At 36.6% G+C, this 27,599-nt stretch overlaps 2 protein-coding genes across 6 annotated transcripts; one reads left to right on the forward strand and one right to left on the reverse strand.

Moving 5' to 3' along the window:
- Positions 1-9,774: 9,774 nt before the first annotated feature.
- Positions 9,775-14,394, forward strand: LOC121725410. 4 transcript variants are annotated; one of them, XM_042112378.1, is made up of 6 exons: positions 9,775-10,002; positions 11,365-11,443; positions 12,216-12,476; positions 12,599-12,716; positions 12,882-13,525; positions 13,640-14,394. In XM_042112378.1, the coding sequence occupies exons 3-6, from the start codon at positions 12,306-12,308 to the stop codon at positions 14,216-14,218; spliced, it is 1,512 nt and encodes a 503-aa protein (XP_041968312.1). In that variant the 5' UTR covers positions 9,775-10,002; positions 11,365-11,443; positions 12,216-12,305; the 3' UTR covers positions 14,219-14,394. The 4 variants fall into 4 exon arrangements, with proteins under 4 accessions (XP_041968312.1, XP_041968313.1, XP_041968314.1 ...); XM_042112379.1 differs by having other exon boundaries at positions 13,643-14,394; XM_042112380.1 differs by having other exon boundaries at positions 13,646-14,394.
- A 3,460-nt stretch (positions 14,395-17,854) lies between these two features.
- On the reverse strand, positions 17,855-26,079 carry LOC121725409 (eukaryotic translation initiation factor 4B). 2 transcript variants are annotated; one of them, XM_042112377.1, is made up of 14 exons: positions 25,991-26,079; positions 25,428-25,538; positions 24,764-24,960; positions 24,583-24,690; positions 24,380-24,468; positions 24,055-24,185; positions 23,299-23,395; positions 21,528-21,596; positions 21,326-21,393; positions 20,891-21,074; positions 19,030-19,114; positions 18,887-18,926; positions 18,253-18,617; positions 17,855-18,127 (listed from the first exon to the last, which is right to left on the reverse strand). In XM_042112377.1, exons 1-14 carry the CDS (start codon positions 26,070-26,072, stop codon positions 18,071-18,073), a joined length of 1,683 nt encoding a protein of 560 aa, XP_041968311.1. In that variant the 5' UTR covers positions 26,073-26,079; the 3' UTR covers positions 17,855-18,070. The 2 variants fall into 2 exon arrangements, with proteins under 2 accessions (XP_041968311.1, XP_041968310.1); XM_042112376.1 differs by having other exon boundaries at positions 20,891-21,077.
- Between the last annotated feature and the right edge of the window lie 1,520 nt (positions 26,080-27,599).

Raw genomic sequence — 27,599 nt, forward strand, 5'->3', positions numbered from 1 at the left:
TTTAATCAACATCAATCTTTGTAAATGACATAGTTAATTTTTGTTGTTAAACATTTTAAAAATGTATATTTTAAGGTTACAGCTAGGCAATAAAAGGAAAGGCTGTAAAGTGTAAACCGTTTTCGATCGTAGCACCTTTTACTTTTCTCATGCTTAGTTTTGCTAGGCAGCAGTTGAAATTTAATAATAATATGAATTATGATATTCGATGTAATAATATCTGTTCATCAATACTAAGTATTACTAAGCCAGCTCACCCGTCTTTTTGATATTTTTGATCCATGTTTACCTGGTTCACCTAGTCGGCTTCATCTGTGTCAACGTGGCTCGAAATTATAAAAAAGGGCCACTAGAAAACAAACACCACAAAAAAGAAAAAAATTGCAATAAAGCCCAGGGGGAGGGTGAAACAATCCTAGAGCTGGTGACTTTAGTAACTTGAAGTTTGATAACGCCAATAACATGATATTAAGGAGCCATCGACATTTTTTGATACTGTACTAAATGTTTCAATTATTAGTCGAGGACTGCCGCGGTAAAGCTATTGAATAGCAAATTTTCATCAACTTGTCGAATCATAGATCACATATCGCGAGCTTCAAGCGAGAAGGGCGTATAAAAAATGATCTTTTGTATTTTAACTACATATTTTAAAACTCTCAATATTGCACTTACATCTATTCCCTTCTTAAAAATGGAGTTTGTTCCATATACACCCTTCTGGCGTAATACCTCGATCGTGGGAATCGCAGTTCAATCGTTATGCGACAGCCGGGTGCCGCTAAGGGATTGATGGGTTAAAGCCCGCGATATACAGGGTGTAACAAAAATAAGTGATAATACTTTAGGGTGTATACGTGTTCCTTGTAGAGAGTTCACCGTGAAAGTAGCAGCGCTGGAAGACCAAAATTTGTTTTTCACTTTTGTATGGGGAAAATTTTATGTGATGAAAATTGTATGACGCTCGGGCCCTTGCCCATACAAAAGTGACAAAAAAAATTTCGTCTTTCAGAGCTGCTACTTTCACAGTCAACTCTCTACAAGGAACACGTACACACCTTAAAGTATTATTACTTATTTTGGTTACACACTGTATAGTTATCACGGTAGACAAAAAATTTGAGAAAGTTTGAAAGAAGTCAATGGATACAGATCGTGGGCGATCATTACTGACGATACCTACTGAAATCTATGACTGAAAGGAGTTTATATCTTCATGTCTTTAGGCAAAATAACGTCTGAAACATAGTCAACGGCGACGATGAATGGTCGTATACTCATTAGTTAGACTACACAGACAGATTTATATATTATTATATCATTAAAGATGTAGAATATTCATAAATAATATTATTTTTCTGAAATAAACTTAAATATGTTCTTATTCCATGTTAATTTTATTTTGATAGCATTTTAAACTAAAATAAAAAATATTTTTACTATTCGAATTATTCGAAAAATAATTTGCCGAATATTCGAATAATAAAATCGTCGAATATTCGAATAAAAAGAGTATTCGAATATTCGAATAACATACCCTACAGATATTACATGATATACATATTTAAATTAATTTTATATTACGTAAAAGCTTATTTTTCATAATATTATCTACTTAATACTTATTCGAAAAAACCGAAAATCCGGAATTTTCATAGGCCAAAAAAAACGGATTATCCGGATTTTTCAAATTTCGAAGTCTTTCGAAGAATCCGGATTGCAATCCCTAAGCTCGATGCACTCCTTCTCCATATAAACTACAACTGTGCGAAATTTCATGCTCCTACGTCGTTTCCGCATTTTTCGTAAAAAGAAGTCCAAAGTTTTTCGCTCGCGTATTAATAATACGTTAGCTACTTGACCGAGCTTTGCTCGGTATTCGATAAAACACGAATAAAATGACAATTTCTAAAAATGATTCCTAGCTAGATCGATTTATCGCCCCCGGAACCCCCTATTATATACTAAATTTCATGAAAATCGTTGGAGCCGATTCCGAGATTCCAATTATATAATATACACTAGCTGTTGCCCGCGACTTCGTCCGCGTGGACTTCAGTTTATAGCGCGCGATGTCAACAAAATTGGTGTCAAAAGCTTTTATAAAAAAACCCTGGTACCCCTTAAATCAATACAGCTGTGCAGTGTGCAAACAATAAGTACTTCATTTTTGTATGTTAAACTTTATATATTATGCCAAATTTTAAAGCTTATTTAGCCCCCCAATTACACAACTTTACCCATAAACTATTTATCATTGATAGGTTTAGCCCCAATTTCACCAACGTCTGTTAGTGTTAACAGCTTGTTAAAATATCCTGTCTTCTCTTTCATTCATATGAAAAACGAAACAGCTAACGTGATACTAATTCGAGCATTAACTTTAACAGTCGTTGGTGAAATTTGGTCTTAAGGTTACGTCACTGCCTGCACAGATAAAGTACTGAGTTATTTAATACCGTAGAATAGATATAACAATCGAAAAAAATCGAGACTTAAATGTAAGATGATACCACCTCTTATAGAAAGACTTTTGAGCAAGCGTCAGCGCCATGTAGAAGACGCACGGCGCCATATGAACGCCATTATGAATTTTTTGAACAAATTTACGACCCTTACAACCGTTTTTTCCAGTAAAAAAGTAGCCTGTGTCCTTTCTCAGGCTTTAGACTATCAGTATACAAAATTTCATTACAATCGGTTCGGTAGTTTTGGCGTTTGGCGTGAAAGCGAGACTGACAGACAGACAGACAGACAGAGATACTTTCGCATTCATAATATTAGTACAGATTATGTGCACACTGCACAGCTGTTTTTGGGTATTTTGATTAATTAAGGGCCGCGCTACACCGGAATGGCAGCGGCGAGGCGAGCACTTTCAGCGCTGCCATTCCGGTGTAGCGCGCTGCGCGGCCCTAAGAGGGGTACCACTTACCAGGGTTTTAAAAAGTTTTTAAATTTGACACAAATTTTGTTGACACCGCGCACTATAAACTAAAGTCCACGCGGACGAAGTCGCGGGCAACAGCTAGTTATGAATAAAAACAATAATATATAATAAAGTAGGTATGATTAGTTCTGTTATAATAATGAAGTAAAAAATAAAGCGCCATCTGTTTTCATATATTAGAATTAAAATGTAAAAATATTTTCTGGATGGAATATAGGCCAACACAACACACTCGAACTCCTTAGAAATGCAGTAGGAGTTCTATAAGATCAGATAGATTGATTATTATTATAGCAAGTGATAATATTATTAAACATAATATTCTAACGTATTAAAAACTATAAACAAAAACATAATAACTAATAAGTATGATTAGTTCTATGTTACAACGAAGTAAAAAAAAAGCGCCATCTGTTGAATCGTATTAGAACTAAAATGTTCATTGCATCGCGTCGATATATTTCTGGATTTTTTATAATATTATACATAAAATATATTTAAGATTTTTGAAATATTATTTTAATACACATCCAAGACCCAGGAACATTGAAAACTTTTTGTTCCGCCTGCGGGACTCGAACCCAGGACCCCCGGGATGAGCGCTGGCCACGCGCAATGCGAAGTAATTTTCATCGATATTTTCATGGAAATAAGATATTTTCCCACATCAAAATGTAGCCTATGTCCTTTCTCAGACTCTAGAATAACTGTGTACAAAATTTCATTGCAATCGGTTCAGTAGTTTTGGCGTGAAAGCGAGACAGACAGACAGACAGACAGACAGACAGACAGACAGACAGACAGACAGACAGAGATACTTTCGCATTTATAATATTAGTATAGACTAGCTGTTGCCCGCGACTTCGTCCGCGTGGACTTCAGTTTATAGTACTTTATAGCGCTCGATGTCAACAAAATTGGTGTCAAAAGCTTTTATAAAAAAACCCTGGTACCCCTTAAATCAATACAGCTGTGCAGTGTGCACACAATAAGTATTTCATTTTTTTATATTAAACTTTATATTTTATGCCAAATTTTAAAGCTTATTTAGCCCTCCGATTACACAACTTTACCCATAAACTATTTATCATTGATAGATTTAAGGTTACGTCACTGCACAGATAAAGTACTGAGTTATTTAATACCGTAGAATAGATATAACAATCGAAAAAAATCGAAACTTAAATGTAAGATGATACCACGTCTTATAGGAAGACTTTTGAGCAAGCGTCAGCGCGATGTAGAAGACGCACGGCGCCATCTATTATGAATTGTTGGAACTAACTTAATTTGAACAAATTTACGCATTTTCACCCCCTTACAACTCTTTTTTCCAGTAAAAAAGTAGCCTATGTCCTTTCTCAGGCTTTAGACTATCTGTATACAAAATTTCATTACCATCGGTTCGGTAGTTTTGGCGTTTGGCGTGAAAGCGAGACTGACAGACAGACAGACAGACAGAGATACTTTTGGCGTTTGGCGTGAAAGCGAGACTGACAGACAGACAGACAGACAAAGATACTTTCGCATTTATAATATTAGTATAGATTATGTGCACACTGCACAGCTGTTTTTGGGTATTTTGATTAATAAAGGGCCGCGCTACACCGGAATGGCAGCGGCGAGGCGAGCACTTTCAGCGCTGCCATTCCGGTGTAACGCGGCCCTAAGAGGGGTAACACTTACCAGGGTTTTAAAAAGTTTTTAAATTTGACACAAATTTTGTTCACACCGCGCGCTATAAACTAAAGACCACGCGGACGAAGTCGCGGGCAACAGCTAGTTAGTTAATATTAACGTGTATAACAATCGAAAGAATCGTAAAACCTACCTCAACATGGTACCACCTCTTATAGAAATACGCATGAGCAAGCAATAGCGCGATCTAGGGGACTCTTGGCGCCATCTGTTTTGAGTTTTTTGGAACTAAGTTAATTTAACCAAATTTACGCATTTTCACCCCCTTACAACCCCTTTTTCCAGTTAAAAAGTAGCCTATGTCCTTTCTCAAGCTTTAGACTATCTGTGTACAAAATTTCATTACAATCGGTTCAGTAGTTTTGGCGCTGTTGTTTTTGAATTTGATGTCTAAGTTGGTAGGTGAGTTATTAGTTAATAACGTGTATAACAATCGAAAGAATCGAAAAATCTAGCTCAATATGGTACCACCTCTTATAGAAATACGTATGAGCAAGCAATAGCGCGATCTAGGGGACTCTTGGCGCCATCTGTTTTAAGTTTTTGGAACTAAGTTAATTTGACCAAATTTACGCATTTTCACCCCCTTACAACCCCTTTTTCCAGTTAAAAAGTAGCCTATGTCCTTTCTCAGGCTTTAGACTATCTGTGTACAAAATTTCATTACAATCGGTTCAGTAGTTTTGGCGCTGTTGTTTTTGAATTTGATGTCTAAGTTGGTAGGTGAGTTATTAGTTAATAACGTGTATAACAATCGAAAGAATCGAAAAATCTAGCTCAATATGGTACCACCTCTTATAGAAATACGTATGAGCAAGCAATAGCGCGATCTAGGGGACTCTTGGCGCCATCTGTTTTAAGTTTTTGGAACTAAGTTAATTTGACCAAATTTACGCATTTTCACCCCCTTACAACCCCTTTTTCCAGTTAAAAAGTAGCCTATGTCCTTTCTCAGGCTTTAGACTATCTGTGTACAAAATTTCATTACTATCGGTTCAGTAGTTTTGGCGTGAAAGCGAGACAGACAGACAGACAGACAGAGATACTTTCGCATTTATAATATTAGTATAGATAATATTCTAACGTATTAAAAACTATAAACAAAAACATACTAACTAATAAGTATGATTAGTTCTATGTTACAATAAAGTAAAAAATAAAACGCCATCTGTTGAATCGTATTAGAACTAAAATGTTCATTCCATCGATATATTTCTGGATTTTTTATAATATTATACATAAAATATGTTTAAGATTTTTGAAATTTTATTTTAATACACATCCAAGACCCAGGAAAATTGAAAACTTTTTGTTCCGCCTGCGGGACTCGAACCCAGGACCCCCGGGATGAGCGCTGGCCACGCGCAATGCGAATTCATTTTCATCGAAATTTTCATGGAAATAAGATATTTTCCCACATCAAAATGTAGCCTATGTCCTTTCTCAGACTCTAGAATAACTGTATACAAAATTTCATTGCAATCGGTTCAGTAGTTTTGGTGTGAAAGCAAGACAGACAGACAGACAGACAGACAGACAGAGATACTTTCGCATTTATAATATTAGTATGGATATTATATATATACAAGAATTGCCCGTTTAAAGATATTTAGATATCATAGATGACTGCAGTCAGGAAAAATCTTAGCGGCTTTGCTACTGTCGAAATATGAGATGATGCCTGATGATGAATCAATAATAAGAGTAGTAGGTACCTAATACATAATATTTTATCGTTCATCGATTTTTATTCATACATATTATACTCAAACATCACAAAACTTATCTCCTTGTGGTTGATAATGATAATCCCCACCTGTGGAAGTTGGCTGAAGGTCGCCAATGACGTAACATTGTGTCTAAGTTATTATGTACTTAAATATGTACTTATATAATAGTGGGCTTGTTTGGTTATTCTGATGAATAATAATAATTATGGTGCACATTTATCACTACATCGCATGCCCGTGTCATCATTTTATCATTATGTTAATTGCTTTGAATTTCCTGGTTTGCATGATTAATATTGCAATCTATGCTTAATGAATCTTATGGTTTATAAGGTGTCTTTCCACACATTTTAATTGGTAACCAGTAAGTGAGAATTGGGACGTTGTATTGCTGACTACTGCATATTTTGGGGTTAATGATTAATTGAAGAAAAATTCTACAAGGCGCAGGTTCGGCCTCATATGGAATATTGTTCTCAACTGCTCCCTCTGGATCGTATCCAACGAGGGGCCGCTCGAATTGTTGACTGCCATAGTGTTTCAAAGAATTCAAACAGCTTGGATCCCTTGGAATTACGCCGAGATGTAGCTTCACTCTGCATTCTCTATTGGTTGTATCACGGGGGAGTGCTCTGAGGCATTGTTCGGAATCATACCTCCTGCAACTTTTGGCCATCGCCCCACGCGAAAAATATATCATCGTCATTACCTTGATGAGTGGCAGACTTCCACCGTGCGTTTTTCGCATAACTTTCTGCCACGCACTGTAAAACTCTGGGACGAACTGTCACCAGCAGTATTTCCGGACCTATACGACCTGCAGTTCTTCTGATGTTGCGGGTGTCCATGGGCGGCGGTAGTTGCTTCCCATCAGGTGACCCGTTTGCTCGTTTGCATTTTATTTAAAAAAAACACTATCTGTTGTCCATTCTATCCACTGTTGATGTTTTCCACCTGTCTCTGAGTACGTCTTGGTTCAGAATTTCAGATTCAGGTGCACGTTGCTTCTGTTTTAGAAAATTCAAGGTTCTTGTAGCTATTTGCTTGAAAGTTTGACCACAATACACAACGTGCGTATGTATGCACATCATGTGGATGTGGTGACCCTTGAGTTCTACTTTAAATACTTTATAGCTACTACTTGTAGCTTTTATTGTTAAAATTTCTTGTTGTATTTCGAAAATCCTTTGAAGCGCTCAACTGATTCTATTTCATCGTGGATTCGTGGAAATCTATTGTTATCGCGGTTGAATGTGACCGCTTGGGAGTTGAAGCACTATATTCGTCGTTCTTCAAACGAATTTTAAGTTTACTCACATTTTCTAGGTTACGAATTTAAAAGTCACCATATTTTTAGCACCAGTACGTTAAATAACGACAGCAGGCAACAAGGTCTACAATGAGCATGACAATAGAACTATGTACTATGGTCAATATAATTAATACCACTATACCTGACTATACCTACCCACATAATATTATGACGCTACAGTTTTTCAATGACACAACAAAAACATGACAGAATCATAATATCTCAATTATATCAATGCTGATTGCTGATCCTATAGACTTAATATATTATAGCATTATAGGTTTATGGCTGATCCATTATAATATGACGTCACATGTTAATCTGAAATAGTAAAGTGTATTGAACTTCAAATGCGAGAGAGCACATGAGTCATAACTCATAACTTAAAGGTCTTTTGAACATAAATTATGCTTGACGATGACAATGACATAATTACGAATTTAAATTTGTACTCTATTCAGCATTTGGTCATTCGCTATTTATTTCCACGAAAATATAAAAACGTGAGAGGTCAAATGCGAAATTTATAATAATTACGTTCTTATCTAATGGAGACAATAAATTATTAGAAGAGGAAACATTCTTATTCGTTTGAAAACATCCAAAAGGCTATAAACCTATAAAGCTATAACTCCTGAAGCCTATAAAGTATAAAAATTTACAAAAAAAATATATTCATTTCTGAATATTAATTTTTTGGGAAGAAAACACAAAATTTGACTTTTTTTAATATACTTACACAACACAGCAATAACAAGATAACACGTGTAAACTTTGAAACCTTGAATAGACATAGTATAATTAAAAATAGAGGCGTTTGTACTCAACAACAACAAAAATGTCGAAATGGATGTTATTTAGTAAGTCACCACTAATGATATTATGTTTGGTGATATTGTCTTTGTCGTGACTCGTGAAACTCGTGATTTAAACCAAATTGTATATTAATTTATCCAGATCATTTATAACTGGCTGTGGACTCCATAGTAATTGATATTTTATTAGATATACAAGTTACAACAGTATTGGATTAACTATGTTGTGCTACCTTGTAGAACACTAGATTTAAGTTTTTAATTTTTTTTGCAAAATGGTCCATTTTGAGTATTGACTTCATCTTCATGTGCACTCGTTCTCAGTCTGTTGAATTCAGTTTTAAAACAATTTTTCGTCACTATCTTACCCTAAAGGGTTACCAAAATTATTAGTCTGCACTCTGCACAAACAGAATGGAAAAATAGACTGATGACTGCTGAAACCGGCAAGTTGAAACAAGAATTGACTTGCACAGTTACTGCACGGTGTATAAGCAGGTACTAGCAGTTTAATATAGAAGGTCGATCATGTCCCTAGTTCAATTTTCGAATGCTCTTTTAAAAGTTTAGAGTTCTTTTCAAAAAATACGTAACTAACGACAAAAAATAGGTAACGAAGGACGAAAGTACAGTATTGTGTGAACGTTATTATTAAGTACTTATCATATTGTTGCATTTCATTAAAATATTCTTCCTGTACAAATTTGTAAAAATGTAAAATAATGACTAAAAAATAATCGTAGACATTATTTTCTACATTTTAATTATAGATTGTCTTTCTTTTAAGTTTAATGCACTTGAGACTTAGAGATTTTATTCTGTTTCAACTTTGATACCTAATAAGAAATAAGTATGTACTTAAGTATTTCTCTTACTGCAGAAATGTGTAGTTTTGTTTCATTTGGATTAATTTTTTGCCACAGGCTACTTGTTATCTTGTTGTTTTATTATCGAAAAATGAGTCAGTTCGCATTGCAGCTAAAACTGCCGGCTTCTCTATATTGTATTGTTTGTATATTATCGTCTACGTAAAATCCCCGGTGAAACTCGCAGATACCGGCGAGTCGGGCCGACCTACTCCGCGTCGACAAAAACATGTAGTTATTCTATCTATAGATAGTAAGTGTGGGTCTTGTGACTACCGTAATCTCTGCTCTCTCATTGGTTGGAATTTCAACGTCATACGCGAGCTCCAATAGCGTTCCGCTGTAGATATTATTAGATCGCACTGTGGAGGGGCTTGGGAAAACCGAGGCACTGCTACGAGCCACGGCTGTGAATATTGCACAACATTTTCTGAGCTCACATCGAGCGTGCGCATGCTAACTTTCCCTGAGTGTTTCCCTTGAAAACTTTTAATACGTTTAATCAAGTAAAGGAACAAGAGAACGTGTTAACAGCGTCCTTTGATCGCAGAAGTTACTACTTTTTCATATATTTTAAAGAGTGACTTACGTTTTATAAGACTGGGATCTTCAAAACAGAAATCATTTTTGGGTAAGTTCATAAACTTTTCTTGATTAGTGAAACGTCGGACTATGTTTAACTCCTAATTCTTGCTTTCGTATGAATTTTGCCTCCACTAGATACACACTCTAAAAATGCGCATTGTGTGAGTCGCTAGCATGTTGAAACTTGTTTAGATCTCGGAGAATATAGGTATTTTCTGAGGCGTAATAGATTTTATCGAACATGATTTTCTTTAATTTCTTGGTATTGCAACGGTAGTTCTTAATAGCATCTACACTTATGTTGATTATCATATTGAGTCCTGTTTTCTTAATTTTATTCAGTTGTTTAATGTTTGTTGTGTCGTGTTTGTTCTAATCTATTTGATGGGCAGTGGGCTCAAAGGTCAATTGATGGAATATTACATTGAATATTAAGCAATACCTACTTTCATATCGATTTACTACTCTGTATACGTCATCAGTGGCCTTGTGAACCGCCTACATTAACTTCACATTTTTTGGTAGGGGGAAGTAAAAGTCGAAGGCAAACAAGTATGCCATTTTGATGCTTTAAACATTTTTTAACTTTGAGCTACTTATCAATGATATGACCTTCTTTACGGTTTTGTAATTTCTTGGTCGCGTTTTCATTTCGAATCTGAATAATATTGTTAGTCGTGTGTGGAGCGTTCGAGTTATCACATAGGGTACACTGCGGGCCCGTCGACAACGTGGCTATTTAATAACTTCTAGCAGGTTATCAGCAGGCGTGAGTGGCTATACTTCTTATCCTTAAGATGGATTAAGAATTTATTATATTATTATGTCCTACACTTTTTCAAATGTTCAATTATAATCCTTATTTGATGGAGGCGCGGGCGTCACGATCATGAATCATGATACTAAAACAATTATTACCTAAATATTTACTGACTTTCTGTGCTTGTTCAATAATATTATTGTTGCTGAAACTAATGCATGTATCTGAATGAAAATGTATATTTTGTTTACCATAAATGTTATTTTAAAAAGTATGTATGTAAATATTATCTTGTCATGGAAAAATACTGCGTGTAAATATCATCTATTTCAATAATACCGACGCTTTTAAAGACCTTGGCGGTCTCCAGTCCAATAAAATATTTCTCTATTATGTCTAGTGACCGAGTCCACGTGTCGATTTTTGTGTTACCTTGAACCTATGTTTATGAATACTTTTAAAATTAAAAGTATGTCACATATACTTACATATAAAAAATTAACTAAGTTTTAAATAAATTAAAACTCAGTTGTTATTTAATAAGCATTAAAGAGTAAAATATTATTTATTATAATATATTTCTCATCTATGGATTATTCTAGACGTTCATTAGCAGACGTAACTTAATCGTTGTTTCCATTGTTTCAGGTCTACACCTGTGAGAGTTTCTTGGTTGCGAGCCTAAAGGGTTACAATTTCCTTAGGAACTCAAGAAGAGTTCAAAAAAGTAAGTAACACCGCTTCGGCGGTTTGTTCCCCTAATCAATTTTGTGTGTTACAGGATCGCACAAGAGCGCAACATCGACATCGACTAGAAGTTCCTACGACGCAACACAAACCTCTCTATTATACTTAACATTTAGAAAGAGCATTCGGAATATATTTAATTTTAGACTATTTTTCTCAAATTCAATTACTATAAAATTTTCTGATACTCGTGGGAGATAATTTAAAAATTAGGCATTTCTGAATTGATTTTTAACTAGCATATTAAATAGTAATAAAAAAACGCTTATAATATCATCAAATTCATATTTCTAATATTATATTACACTTAAATATAACTTGCATTTTATATATTTATCTCCTCTTTCTTTTCCTTATAATATTTTTCTCATTCTACATGCAAATATACCTACTTACATCAAATTACTACCTAATATAAACCTTCCATATTATTACCACAGGCATTTTATAACATTTGTTTACAATTTTTTTGTTAGTTTAAAACACATTTCTTCGTGATAGATAAAATTATCGTAGGAATCTCACACGTAGCGATAACAACTAAACGATACTCGAGTCGACTTCTGTTAATCTGAGAGCAAAAAATTGGGGCCAATACATGATATAAATATCTATACGCAACAATTCACTTTCTGCTTTATTATCCCATATACATTTTCTTTTTTAATTTCTTCATTCGCACAAACATTTTAGAAAGCATCACGTCATTTGAATATTCACGTTATGTTACGTCGTATCATTTCTGTTTGTAGTTCTATACAAAATGGTTGCTCAAAAGATCACCGTCTGCCCCTGTCGCGGAGACGTTGTTGGAAATCAGTTCAACTCAAACAGCGAAAGACATGGTTTTTTCGCAAACGAGTCTCAAGACTCAAAGTTTATTGAAAGTGGTAGAGATAGATCGCTTAAAGTCCGAAAAGAATCAACAGGTGAACGGCCTAAGCGGAGTAGTTACCGACCAAAGTACCGAGTCAACACCACCATCACCAATGGCCACGACCAGCTTTTCCGAGGTAAGCGGGGTCAGCAGAACCGTGAGTAGTATAATAGTCATCTTATTTATTGCATTTTTTACCTAAGTATAGCTACCGTCTTGCTCCAGACAGGGAAACTAACGTGTCTTTTGTAATTTCAGGAATTTATCAAATCGGAACAAGAGTTCAAGAGCGAAATGTTTCACGAGGATTGCGAGTTCTTCCAAGATCTTGTTCAATGGTGCCCGCCTGTCGAGCAAGAAGCACTACAGTCCATTGGTAAGACTTGGCGTAGATTAAGATACTATTCCACTTTTTTCTGTTAAAATAGTTTTTTTCGCATTTAAATACTCAACAATCGAACAAAATACATCTAAGATGACTTAAAAATTTTGTTAAGCGTGTATATGGCGATTTCTACTTAACCAGTTTATTTTTTTACAGATCTTAAAATAAATGAGGAGAGGACACTCAACACTGACACACAGCACACACATTTCTCACCCCAGGGTTGGGATGTTTTGGACGCAAGTATGTCGGCCCAGGCTACATACAATCAGGGTTACATCGACCCGTTGTCACCCAACATCGACGACATCATAAACTTACCCACCAACCCCTACAACACACAAAACACATACACTAATAACAAAATACCTTTTCAAGAACAATTCTTAGACATAAGCAATTTGCCTGTGGTCATAAAAGACATTGCGTCCGAAAACATAGTCAATAATAATATGGACCCGTGGCAAACCTCGGGGCCCGATTGTCAGAACACGTACGACATGAACTACACAAATCACACACAACCATTCATCGACCAGGACGACTCCCTGGATGCAAAACTCGTAACGGTCACTCCACAAGACGTGGAACCGAATGACTTCTTCTTAACGGAGTATGTCATCAACGAGATGGATTCAGGGGGTCATCACACACGGGAGAGTAAAGAGAGACTCGGGGGAGGGTTGTCCGTCAACGTGGCTGCGAGATCACAACCTTGGCCTGGGGATATTATTAGTACGCCCGAAGTACTTAGCTGCGTTGAACAATTGGAAAAAGAAAAATGTCCGTTGTTAAGCGTGGTAGGTATTATTCTAATTTCTCATTTAAAAATGAGTACTAACTTTAAGGGAGAGTAAACTCTACCTTAAAGTTAAAATAGTAAAAATTATGAAATGTTTGTTTTTATTTCTTTACAGGAGAACTCACCAGTCCAAGATGTTTCCGTCGAAAGCACGTCCATAGTCAATTCTCCTTCGGTCGAATCTCCACCGTTTACACCAAAAAGTGAACATCACATCGATACAGACGAGGATGTGAAGATCAAGAGGAAGAGGCGTCGTCTCACCAGCGAGGACTCCGACGAGTCTTATACGCCGTACACAGAAGCGTCCCCTCGTAAATACAAGAGAAGAAAGCCTAGCATACCTATACAGGACATGATACGCGTCCTAGAGGGCTCGCAGCAGCTCCCTAAGGCGCGTCGGGGGAGACCGCCCAAGAGGCGCGAGAGCACCGTGTCCACGGTCAGCGAGAACTCCTCCACCGTGTCCACACACGAAATGAAATATAGAGAGTTGAGAGATAAAAATAACGAAGCATCAAAGCGATCGAGGATGAACAGAAAGCTCAAAGAACTACAAATGGAACAACTCGCCGACGAGTTGGAAGAGAGGAACAAAAAACTCAGAGTACGCGCGGAACTATTAGAGGATATGACTAAAAAGCTTAGAGAGGCGTTCATGTCCGCGGTAGCCCAAAAGAAAGGCAGTTAAATAGATCACGTTTTGGAAGAAGTGCATTCGCTTTTTAATAAATCTTTGTTCAAAGATTGGTGGCTATGAACCATCACGTAATCTATGAACGTAGGTGTAGCGAAAGCTTATACCATGACAAATGCTCGATGGCTTTGATGCTTTGTTATTATCTCATATTATTACTTAGGATTTGTCAGAATCAAAAACACTGGATTTGACTTCTAGTAGATTAAGGGATTTGCTATTAAGTTTATATGTTGAGAACACTTTGATAATATGTTTAAATAAAGTGTGTTAAATCTTAAGACTAAAATATTTGTAAAATCTCGAAATGATTTTAAGAAAAATAACAATAACATTGAATTTTATTACTTATTCATAAATGTATTATGATTATATATTTTTAAAATAATGCATGTTGAATAGCTCTTATGTTATAAAATAATATTTGAAATAAATGATTTACTGTTACTTGACTTTTCTTATTTTCCGCTAACATTGCTTTTTAGTTCTTGAAAACCTAATTTTAAAGAGGTATTTATGGCACTTACTTAAAATTCACGTCATAATATAAGTGTCTAAACACACTAGGCCGAACGGGTGATTTTTTTTTGTGTGTATAGAATACTTGTATACCTTTAATTTGTCGATATTTTCGATTGCGCGTTTTGTTTGGTTTAGGATAAAAAAAATAAAAACCTAAAAATGAAAATTATTTTATTGTAGGTAAAATATCGATACAGCGGATCAGGAAAAAGGCTTGAAATATACCTTATTTAATAGGCTTTCAGGTCGAATACAAAATTTTATTTATTATGTAAAAGTTTTGGAGAAATATGGATTTTTCCCTTCCGGTAATTTTTGACAGTTCTCCTTTAAGAGGCCCATTCCCGGCAGGACTGCACGGCAGTCCTGCAATAAATGGGCCTTTTTACCAGTAGCGCACATTGACTGACTTTGACACATTCAATTAAAAGCTGTGTTCGTTTCATTTTTCAACTACGCATGCGCGGCTTTTTTGTGTGTCAGTGTGAGTGTCATATTCTAAAATATCATCAATTTCTGTCAGATTTTAGAAAATTTGACAGGTAGGTATTTTAGAAAATGACACTCACACTGACACCAATTTTTAACTTTGCGCATGCGCAATATGCATTGAAAAACGAAACGAACACGGCTAGTTGCCTTGTCGAACTGTGGTCTGTGGCTATGTTCCGTTATGTACTGCAACCACTGCAGAGTGTGACGTCATTTTAGTATACTGCGAAGCCGTTCCTTTATAGTTAGTATACTGGTATTGAACATTTTCAACACAGTATATTAAGGGGGCGACTAACCCTAAAGTGTAGATTTTATAATTCATTTTTGTACTTGAACCTCTATAATAATACACTAGACAGGCGATCACTATCAATAAAATGTTCCTATTTGAAAGTCGCCATATTGGCGCTGATTGCTATGTAAAAGCAGTAGTGAGTGTACTTGGAACTACTATTTTGGTCACACGTGGGAGAGCCATGCTTCGGCACGAATGGGCCGGCTCGACCGGAGAAATACCACGTTCTCACAGAAAACCAGCGTGAAACAGCGCTTGCGCTGTGTTTCGCCGAGTGAGTGAGTTTACCGGAGGCCCAATCCCCTACCCTATTCCCTTCCTTACTCTCCCCTATTTCCTTCCCTTCCCATCCCTACCCTCCCCTATTATCCTATTCCCTCTTAAAAGGCCGGCAACGCACCTGCAGCTCTTCTGATGCTGCGAGTGTCCATGGGCGACGGTAGTTGCTTTCCATCAGGTGACCCGTTTGCTCGTTTGCCCCCTTATTTCATAAAAAAAAAAGAAAATTGCAAATGGCGGTTGCAATTTTCTATGTAATTAGTTCACAGTACGCGCACCGCGGCGCTTCAAATCGGCACAAAAAATAGCTGTCATTTTGTACGGCATAGCCTGTCCCAATGAATAAGGAAACCAATGGCCTGTCCCTACGAATAATAAAAACTAGCCTGTCCAGAATAACATTAAAGAGGTCAGAGGCTGCTCGTAAAGGAGAACTGTCAAAAATGACGTTTGTGTATGATAGAAGCAATGAACTTCTTTGCTTCTATCATAAAGAAGCGTCAGTTCCTTTTCTCGCCACTTTCCACGACTATGTAGTCATGTGTTAAGCACAACTTTGTCACTTTTAACCTCGTCAGAGGCATGTCTTCGAGGCTGGCTAGGCGTGTGCAGGTGTTGCGAAGTGCGAACTGTCCATAATCCGAGTCTTTGTTTCGCGATTCCGATTTAGGGTACAGCTGCTGCATTCGAGAATCATCAATCAGCTATTACGAAGACGAGGAAGGCTTTCTTGCTCGTAGTCTCTGGGTTCCGCGTAAACTTTCGCCACTCAAAATCTAGCACCTCCACATTTCTAAACCATCGATCGTGGTTACGGTACATTTTAACAGACAATAATTAAAGCGCGGAGGCCGGGGGGCCGTGACAAACAAAATAATTACGTGTTAGCTATACAACTACGCGCGTGGTACTAAACGGTCGCCGGCGACCGGCGGGCCTCCCGCTTCCCAACCCGCGCGTCACCCCCGCTTTACCGGTCTTTCGACTGGATGTGTTCGGCGCACCGCGCGACGTACTAGCGGTAATCGTAATTATTATGAACTTATGAAGTGACCATTGTGCATCGATTTTTTTTGGGATAAAATGTTATTTTAAAAAAATTAACACCCTATTCTTATTGGTTTAATGGACTCACCCAATGATACCTAAGCCCCAAAAAAAATTTGGCAGGTAGGTTTAATTGCACCCTTTATTGTATAATTATTAGTTTTGTTACACCATTAGAATATAGATATATGTAACTTATATCAACATTATACTCATAAAGGCATTGAAAAATAAAAGCAACAAATGGCTGTAAAAAGAGTAATTTATTTATAATAATTATTATTCATATTGAAGGTACCAAACAAAATTCGTGAGATTTAGAAACAATCTTTATATTTCGCAGCATTTAAAAGAGCATGATCCTTGTGACCAACTTTATTTCCTAATTAATGTATATAAGTAATATACAGACAGAAATGCTAATGCACTAATGCGAAAAACAGCAAATCTTGGAGTGTATATATAAATAATACTAATAACATTCTAATTACAAATCTAAACAATATAGTAGGCATATTTTAACAAAAAAGAACAATTTCCGGGAGTAAAATGACATGTTTCAATAAATTAATTAAAAAAAAAACAAAAAACAGCACCTGTAGCTAATGTCAGAAGGTAGGAGTAGAGGATACATATCATTGATATCTGGTAATTATTTTTATTTATCACTCACAATATCGTAACAAATCCATTAAAAAATTTACATCAATCTATATAATGATTGTGGCTACGCCCCAGTCTTTACTGTGACAATCTTCATGAGCATCGCAATATCAATAGTTACAATCAATATTTAAAATGGTTTCTGTATAATATGTTACTGCTTAACGGCTGTTCCCAATATTTGATCTATCTCTGGTTTTGCCCTACTAGAGATAGGAATAGCTCACATTAGACATTAGAGACATATACCTATTTTATGTCAATTGTGAGCTATTCCTATCTCTAGTAGGGCAAAACCAGAGATAGATCAAATATTGGGAATGGCCGTTAGATAGCACAATAAAGACTGGGGCATGCCTCGCAGCAGTGTGAGCATTTACAAATCTAGACAACACAAACACCGCTCCACACTAACACTATCGCAGTTCTAGCATATTTTGCAGCAAAAACTGCTATGCTACAGACACTTTACTGTAATTTACACTTTACACAAGCCACTGTCAAATGGACACTGTAATATTATGAAGCACTGTATTCAGGATGTGTTATTCGGAAACATCATCAGCATCTAGGAAGCTAAATTTGTTTGATGCAACAAAGTTCTGAAAAGAAAATATTACAGAATTAGATTTAAATGGAATTTCAAAAAAGAGGTTAGTATTGTTTGTCTATTTTACATTCATATCCAGCAGCATAAAAATCAAATGAAGGTAAACATTTCACATACCGGTTTTTCCTGTTCCTTCAGTTTGGGCAGCGGTCGCTCGTCGACATCGCGGCGGTCGCGAGAGCGGCTCTCGCGGCCATTTTGCTCCTTCTTGGGGCTGGGCGAGCGGCGGTCCCGCTCCCTGTCCCGGGACTCCGGCCGCTCGTCCCTGTCGTGGTTGTCGCGCCGGTCATCATCGTCGTCCCGCCGCCGGCTGTTGTCGCGCCGGTCCCCCTCCTCCCGATCGTGGCTCTCGCGACGATCTCTACTGTCGCGGGAGCTGTTTCTATCCCTGTCTTCTTTAGAGTAATCGCGCTTGTCCTTGTCGTCTCGGGAGTAGTCGCGGCGATCCTTGTAGTTGCTGCGATACCCGCGGTCTCGATCATCTGAAAGTTATAACGCAACTTTAAACTTTTTTGCTATAGCTTTGCATGCCATGACAAAATATGAGTAAATCCAGACTTTAAACTACGACTACGTCATTGATTTCATCAGTAAGTCCAGATTTTAGCTATCAGTGTTAACTTTGTGGAAGTAGTGTGGAAGTGGAAGAATAACACAACATTGAAAATGAGAACAATCATTAACGTACAAATTACGACACGATTCAAGTAAATTACTAGAAATGTTACTATGCTTAATACTAAACATTTACCTCGTCTTGCGCCACTTCGTCGGTCATCTGAATGATCATTCTGTAACAAAAAATATTATAAGAGTTAAATATATTGCATAGAACACCACGTTTTTATTTTTGCTTGTAAAATTTTAATATAAACAGTAAAAAAAATTACTTACCCGACGACTCCATCTTTCCTTTTCTTCTGCTGCACGTCTGTTTTCTTCTTCTTGCTTACGTAGGCGTTCTTCTATTTCTCTTTCCCTTAAAAATTTTGTCAATTTAGAGTGATGGTTTAGAATATGGAGGTTTTATAGTAAAAATTAAATGTTTATTTTAAAATTCATATACTATAATCAATGATGAAAAACTTAAAGCAGATATGTTACTACCGCGTGCGTTGTGAAGATTCAAATACGGCCCAATTGAGCCAACAGATGTTGTTTAGTCTACATCGAGCGCAGTCATGAACGTGCCGCGTCTTGTCTTACCTAAATAAATCGAAAATGACGTCGTGCGTGTATCGAAAATGTACCAGTTATGACTCGAAAGTAAAAAAAACACATGGAATCTCTTACCACATGTCTTGATTGCATTAAATACCTCGATTATTTACATTTTCAAATATTTTTTCGAACAATCTGGAAAAAATCGAATTTTCGTCATAGTTCAGGCGAAGAAAGAGACAGCGATACGATTCGACGTTTAAAAATAGAACTGTCTCTTTTATGTAAATGGTATACGTATCTTTTGTTTCACTTATCTGTCAAATTTGTCAATGTTTGCAATTTTGAATTTGAAAGTTGTTCGGAAGAGATTTAAGCCGGAAAATAGTATAGACGTAACATATCTGTATAAGTAGAATATCATTGACTATAATGTAGGTTTCAAGCGACCATATTATATTGTATTATTACATAACTAGATGTCCCGCGCGGCTTCGCCCGCGTAAATTAGGAATTTTACAGAAACCGTACATTTTCTCATAAAAAATATTTCCCCCGTTTTTCCCACATTTTCCTGAGTTTCTTCGGTCGTATTAGTCTTAGAGTAATAATATGATATAACCTATAGTAAGTTTTTAAATCGGACCTGTAGTTTTTGAGATTGACGCGTTCAAGCAAACATACTCTTCAGGTACTTATATAATATTAGGTAGGTATAGAATTTTTTAAATTATCGCTTGACAAACCCGAGTCTCGATCTAAGACTATGAAATGGTATAATATGGTAGTGATGATGATGATGATGATCAATGTAATTTGCATAGTAGCATAATATGCTTTCTGTTCTTAAAACAACGCCGAAACTCCCAAACTTGTATCTATTAAGAATCAGTAGTTCTCTCAGCACCTTCCGAACCACGGTATACCAGGTATATCTCGGTGCAAAATCTTACTTGTTGGTAGCATATGCTTAGAATACTTCTCACGAAACCGAAGTCACCACATGTTTCCCTATAAGTTTTGAGGAGTTCCCTCGATTACTTATGGATCCTTCATCAGATCACCACTTTTGTGAATATGATACCAAATTGGGATGATACCCTATATACCAAAAGAAAAATTTTGAAAATCGGTTAACAAACGGCGGAGTAATCGTTGAATATAAGAAAACGAACATAACACCTCCCCCATTTTGAAAGTCGGTTAAAATTGTAGCCTATGTGTTATTCTGATGTATAAGCTATATTATTGTTGTTTTATTAAAATCCGTTCAGTAGTTTTTGCGTGAAAGAGTAACAAACATCCATACATCCATACATCCAAACAAACTTTCGCCTTTATAATATTAGTAGGATATGGTGTCTAGTTGACCCTACTTTATATAGCACATTACACAAAGTTAATTATAAAAACAAGCAAACCAACTTTGATTTGATTGCTTTTAAAAGTGCTATTATGAGTTTTTGAACAAACTATAGCTTTTAGATTTTTGTATATTTTATTAAAAAATTCTTTGCAATTCAACAGGACTTATTAGATATTTATTATTTACCTATTCTTTGGAAAAAAAAACGCGAAAAAAAAAGAAACTTACTTTGCTGCAGTGTCCACAGGTTTGGCGGCGCCGAAAACTTTTTCAGCGGACACTGGCTTTGGTGCTGGTTTGCTATCAATTTTTTCTATGGGTGCACCATCAGCTGGTTTAGTAGGAGTCTCTACCTCTCTGGGTACAGTTCTGGGCAGTAAATTCAACTTCGGGCGCTCACGCGGCTTGCTGTCTGTTAATATAATACAACAGTTTGAATACACTGTAAATAGTTTTGTCCCCACATTAACATATTTATTGACAAGAAACACTGTAGGCATAAAGCGACCAAATCATGAATTTATATTATGACATGGTGTCTAGTTGGCCGAATTTAGTCTGGCGCATGATCAACAGATGATTAAACAACTAAAATAAAATTATTTTAGTGCTTTTAGATGCGCAAATTTGGAAAAAATTACAATTTTGATAAATGAAACATACCTTCTCTGGGTGGATCACGATCTCGATCGCCAAACCCTCTACTTCCAAACCCTCTGCTTTCACGGCCACTAAACACAAAATGTTGCGTGTTATTGTGTGGAATTGTGACCTAATATTAAGTATAAAATATTTTCTTACAAGAAAGTGACAAAAATACTATCTAATAATCAGAAACTGATTGTTCTAGATTCTACAAACTCACCCAAAGCCACCACCATCCCTCTCTGCAGTTCGGAATCCATCACGACCTCCATACCCACGTTCACGTTCTCTGAAACAAAATTAGATTTTGGAATAATTGAAGAAACTTTGATTGTAAGCCACAAACACACTCGCGAAATTGTCTCAGTGTAAAATTATATTTTTCACATTAAACTTGATTAAGTACTTAGTTGTATTACAGTCTATAACACAGGTCAACAAAATCTAAAAAAATTGTTGCCTGCAACTAATAGCAGTTTCTATAAGAGTTTTGTGTACACAATATATGTTTCTAAAAAGTTTTCTTTCTATCAGCTCAAATTTTTAAGATATTTCATGCCAAAATTTCAAAAATCCTGCATTTTAGCCCATTTCAGAATAATGTGATTCTGTATTCTGTATTCTGCAGTTGAAAGTATTAATTTTTATTAGTTTTGATAAATGTATGCCAGAGGGAGACACTTCTTATTAAGAATATAACTTGTTTCAATGAGTTATGACTAATTTCCCCAATCTTATGACGGTTTTTAAAATGCTTTACCTAGCTCATACTACGTGGAGTAACAATTTTTGTATGAAAAGAGAAAATCACGGGTGGGCTCTCGTCAACACCCACTGCTTCCCTCGAGGCCCTGATCAATCTAACTCCGCTTCCTCTGCTTGTTCAGATGGAAGCCAGAAAGGCGGCTCTCAGGGCCAGGACGGCGGCAGGACAAATTGGGCCTCCACCCCATTTAGACAGCTAGAACAGTCTCTTCGTGAATCACCCATCATGGTCATGCCATCAGATGCCATGATCAAGGTGCATAGCTTTACGAAGCAATATCAGGTTCTTATACCTGCCAGGGAGGACTGGGAAGAAAAATCCCAATTGATGTTCGCCCTAGCGATATAGTTTGGTTCACGGATGGATCAAGGAAAGACAACCGTGCGGGAGCTGGATTCTACAGAGGCAGGCCCCCAAGAGGCAAACATGCCAGTTTGGGGGGTTTGCGACCGTATTTCAGGCTGAGGTCTTCGCAATCATTGGTTGCTTACTAGAAAGCCTAGAGATGGCACTGGTTAACAAAAATATTTTTATCTTCTCTGATAGTCAAGCTGCACTTAAAGCACTGCCTGCTGCAGAAGTTTCGTCGAAATTGGTTCTGGAATGCATTGAAACGCTGAACATGCTAGGAATGGACAACAAAATACGCCTAGTATGGGTCCCGGGCCACAGTAAGGGCCAATTCACACCGGATCGGCAGCGGCTGGCAGCGGAGCGAAGAGCACTTTTAGTGTGAAATAATTAAAATTTTAAACTTTATTTACATACTTATACATGACAATAAAATGGATTTGTTTATAAAAAAATTCAAATAAAACTTAAAAACATGTTCCCGAAAGTACTAGTTACAGCAAATTTAAATACAGCATAGACATAAAACTGCATGATGCATGTAGGAAAAAAAAGTAAAACATATTTTTAATGTTACCAATGCGTAATTACAAAACCACTAACGGCCGTTCCCAATATTTGATCTATCTTTGGTTTTGCCCTACTAGAGATAGGAATAGCTCACATTAGACATTAGAGACATATACCTATTTTATGTCAATTGTGAGCTATTCCTATCTCTAGTAAGGAAAAACCAGAGATAGATCAAATATTGGGAACGGCCGTAACAAGATCTCAGCACCAAATTTTTCTGTTAATTTTGTTGACCTGTGTCAATGTTATTATGTCAGTTATCTCGCTATAAGTGTATTTAGTATTTACACCCGAGGATTACCTGTCGCGTCCGTAAGAGTCTCGGCCGCCGTACGGCGCTCGTGGCGGCTCGGCGCGCTCCGCATCGCGCCACGCGCCCGGCTTGTTATCAGTGCTAGCTGCAATTGCATATTAACAGATATAAACCACATTTTATATGAAGTTTAAAGAACGAAATGAAAGTTGCAGCTCAGAAATGCGCCGAGTGAGACAAAGACTAGTCTGAATTGAGTTACGGAGTTTCCGTGTTACAGATTAGACTAAAATTGCTGGTAACGGGGTCCTCCCAATAGCAAATGAGATTTCGTCTCTTCTGTAGTAACCAGCAGAGTCCTAGACTAGTCTCGCTGCTAAAAGTTTCTTGTACCACCGCCGTCGCTTTAGCGACGCCCCCTTCTAGAGGGTATTGAACAACAAAACCTTTACTCAGACCTTCCCGAGACTGAATAGAGTAACTGTGATCATTACCTTATAGTTCTGACTCACTTTTGTACCTAGTAAAAGCAGTAGAAATATCCCACTTTGTGTTTTTGTTTTGGCAAATATAATTAAAATGTTACTCTTACTATAACTTTCACCAGCCAAAAATAATAACGATCAAAGTACTCTGTGCGTAAGTCCCAAGTGCAACATTAAGTCTCACTCAAACACAATCATCATAGCTTTAGTTTTATCTTTTTCTTAGGTTCCTATATTTCTCCCAAACATCTCTAATGCACAAAGTGTTGCACAATTTTAATATTGATTCTAAAGAAGAGATTAACAGCACATTTCTTACACTCTCTTTCACGATCTCTGTCGCGATCGCGCATTCCATCTCGCTCCATAGGCCGCGCACGCGAGCTGGAGTCAGGTACGGCTCGGGGGCCTGACCTCCAATCACCCATAGTGCGCTCTGGATCATATTCCCTAAAAATATTGAAATAAATACATTAATTATTATGTTCTCACTTTAAGTGAAGACAAAGATGTGTGTTCCTCATAAAATGCCCGTTATTATTACATTATAGCCTATATTGTATAAACAAACTATTTTCCTTGTAGATTTGATAATATTATTATAATTTCGTACAGAATGTTATTTCATTAAAAACTTGTCTTACCTGTCTCTATCTCCTCTATTGTTCCTTCCCATCCGGCGATCATTGTCCTGATTAGATACTTCTATTCTTATTCTCCTTCCACCAACAGTCTAAAAATATTATTTAAGTACATACATATAAAGTATATCAATGCAATTTTTTTTAAACAAATTATATTATAATTATGCTTTTTTAAGTGATGAAAAAGAAATCAAGCTACTTACTAAATCAGGCATGTTCATGGCACTGACAAGACTCTCTCGGTCCTCAAATTCTACATTTCCAAAACCTTTTAATCGTTCACCTTCTCTTGGAAGTCTCAAATTGTTTATCTGCAAAAAAATTAAAGACTTAATTCTCATTCTTCCTTCAAGGGAGAAACAAAACTCTATTGTAATAACTTGCCTTTAGTCCTGCGAATAACTCCATGATTGCACTCTCATCAACATCATAAGGCAAATTGGAAATATGTGCTATGTAGGGTGGGCGACGGGGAATGGATTCATCATCGACGCCGAGGTCCCCTCGCGCCGCCCGCGATGCTGAGGGCAGCACCACGGGCGGGCGAGGCCGGGACGACGCATATGATGAGTATGTGCTGGCTGGAAACAAATACACTGGTTTAGAAAAGAAAAAAAAAACCTAACATAGTTCTAAAATGATTTGCCCAGCCCCTCAGAACTTCAGGGAGCAAGCCAATGAAAGACTAGTCTGAATTGAGTTATGACTTTTGTCATCTCGTAGATTAGACTAAAATTGCTGGTCATGAGGGTTTCCAACAGAACCGAGACTGCACCTCCATCTCACGCACTGGTTAGACATCATAAGCTCGCCCTGGTTCCGTATTTTCTGGTTCCCTCACCTTTCCTTTCAGGAAAGCATCCGGCTAGAATGTTTTGGAAACACTTAGACCTTTACTCAGACCTTCCCGAGGCTAAGAGAGTGACATACACCCGGTTAGTGAGCCCCATGTACGAGATTAACATTAGCTTGCCTTTGCCCCATTATCATCATTGGGAGTTAGTCTAGGTTGTGTAATAGATTGCTTCTAGATCTAATAGATACTTACTTTCTTCATCTACAGAGTCTGCCCAATTGTTTGTGGCAGGAATGACTGTGGTGTCCGCTATAAAGTTTGTGACGCTGGCTTTCACCCATTTTGTCTTCTTTGACTTCTTGCCTGGGGAAATAAAATTATGTTTAGTAATAGCTTGTAAGCGAAAAAAAAAAAACTGTGCCCGTTCGCTGTAAGGACATTTATTGATGACGCATTGTATGTGAACGACCTACTATGATTTTTACAGCGGTTATAGTGAACGGTTTGAGATGATGAAATTCATAATCTAAGTTTTCAGTTCCAAGGCAGGCAGTTGTTTTAGGTAAAAAAGAGGTCATGGAATAATCAAGCAATCTAAAAATTATAATAAAAGGCCACGCGGTAAATCCAAACGTCTGCAGAGGTGAATAGATGACACGTTAGCATCATGAAGATACATTATTTTTCAAAAACAAATCGTGTAAATGATAAGTAAATGGATTTCACTAGTTAAAAATTAAATAATATGCGAAATAAATTACATAAATATGGCCAAATTCGATAGTTTTTCAAATGACAAAATTAATAAAACTAACCTGTAGCGGCCATATTACAAGGCTGAGGCCGGTGTTGCCAATGATTTTGATAGCACAGCAGTTTTAGGGATGTTACTAACATGAAAAATAAAACATCCTCAAAAAATATGTAGGCTTGTAGGAGATGTATTGCGGGCGCCAGACATGTGATCAAATACGCAAATTCACCAAGTGTGGCACTGACATTTGCCTATTTGTGCAAAGTTATTCACTGACCTCCATTATACAAGTACGCTGGACTGATGATACCCTTTGAAATGACAGTTAATTTTTGTGCCTATTTGAAGCGGAATCAGCTCCCTCATTATTAGGGTGAGGAACTAAATTTGACGTAAAAATGACGTTTGAAAGTCGCCATCATGTCGCCATATTGGCGCTGATAGCAGTAGTGGGAGTATTTGGAACTAATACTAGTGATGTACAACTGTCTTTTCTATTATCGATGAAATGTTTCCAGATTCAGATAATGTCGACCATTAGGACAAAAATATTAAATTGAATAATACAAACGCTACATATTTGTATTAAAGATATGCCTATCTAAATACGTAGACTTCCTCTCCGTTATTTAGATAGGCGTAATAAATTAACAACGATTTCATACGTAGATAACGTAAAGTAGCAGTACCTATCTATAATTCATTTATTTTTACCAGTTAGCACCACGAATAATTGAAAACAAAACTGAAGATAAGCTTCTAACGAAAACTTTGTTGTATTGTATTTTCTAATTTCATTTCTAATATTATCAAAGTAGTGCTTCAGTGTATCTTATTAAAGCTGAAAAAAGCTGAATAAGTGTTCTGTGTGATTAGATTAATCTAACTAATCTCATCATATAATATTATAAAGCGGAAGAGTTTGTTTGAATGCTCTAATCTCAAGAACTGCTGGTCCAATTTGAACAATTATTTCAGTGTTAGACAGCCCATTTTATATATTTTTATCACGCTGAGACTAATAGGAGCTAAGAAATAGAGGAAAATGTGGAAAAAGCGGGTAAATGTATAACGTGAAGGATTATATAAGCTATTCTTTGTGGACCAATTTGTCTGTGTAATTAGATATTTACGTGGGAGAAGCCGTGCGGAAAGTCTAGTAATAATATAAAAGTTCCCTATTTATTTATGGATCTAGCAAGCCAATTTTTATCGATTTACTTTATCTCATTTGATTTTCGCCATTTTGGCGCTTATTGGAGAAGTGCGAGGGAAATTAACTAATTGGATAATGCGATCCATAAATAAATATGGAAAAAATGTATTCAAATACATTTTTTTATTGGGGTGAAGTAGGTAAGGTATATAAATAATAAAAATAAATGTGCGATACTTTAACATTATATTTTATTAGTTACCGTTACACAGTTACAGTCTGTTAAGAAAGAGTAGACGCTGAAATAAATTTTCCAAACATAATCACGATCAAATGGTAGTTTTGCGCCTTGTATTTTCACAGAGAACGTTTGTACACTTCAAATAGTAACGGCAAGCGGTAGTAGCAATTTTCGGACGCCAACCAGGTTTTTCAATTTTTTTCAACCATAATTCCCATAGACTTAATATATACTGTCGTAATAATTCCAGTCTTCCTTCGTCAGACGGAAACC

The sequence above is a fragment of the Aricia agestis genome, chromosome 3, assembly GCF_905147365.1.
Source record: "Aricia agestis chromosome 3, ilAriAges1.1, whole genome shotgun sequence".
NCBI classification, from domain to species: Eukaryota; Metazoa; Arthropoda; class Insecta; order Lepidoptera; family Lycaenidae; genus Aricia; species Aricia agestis.

Bases quoted from the DNA above. Each gene is read 5' to 3' on its own strand.
- LOC121725410 (XM_042112378.1), top strand. From the start codon at position 12,306: ATGGTTTTTTCGCAAACGAGTCTCAAGACTCAAAGTTTATTGAAAGTG. The intron at 12,717-12,881 runs GTAAGACTTGGC...ATTTTTTTACAG, and splicing joins AGAAGCACTACAGTCCATTG to ATCTTAAAATAAATGAGGAG. The intron at 13,526-13,639 runs GTAGGTATTATT...TTTATTTCTTTA, and splicing joins AATGTCCGTTGTTAAGCGTG to CAGGAGAACTCACCAGTCCA.
- LOC121725409 (XM_042112376.1), bottom strand. From the start codon at position 26,072: ATGTTAGTAACATCCCTAAAACTGCTGTGCTATCAAAATCATTGGCAA. The intron at 25,539-25,990 runs GTTAGTTTTATT...TTATTTCCCCAG, and splicing joins TTGTAATATGGCCGCTACAG to GCAAGAAGTCAAAGAAGACA. The intron at 24,961-25,427 runs GTAAGTATCTAT...ATTTGTTTCCAG, and splicing joins AGACTCTGTAGATGAAGAAA to CCAGCACATACTCATCATAT.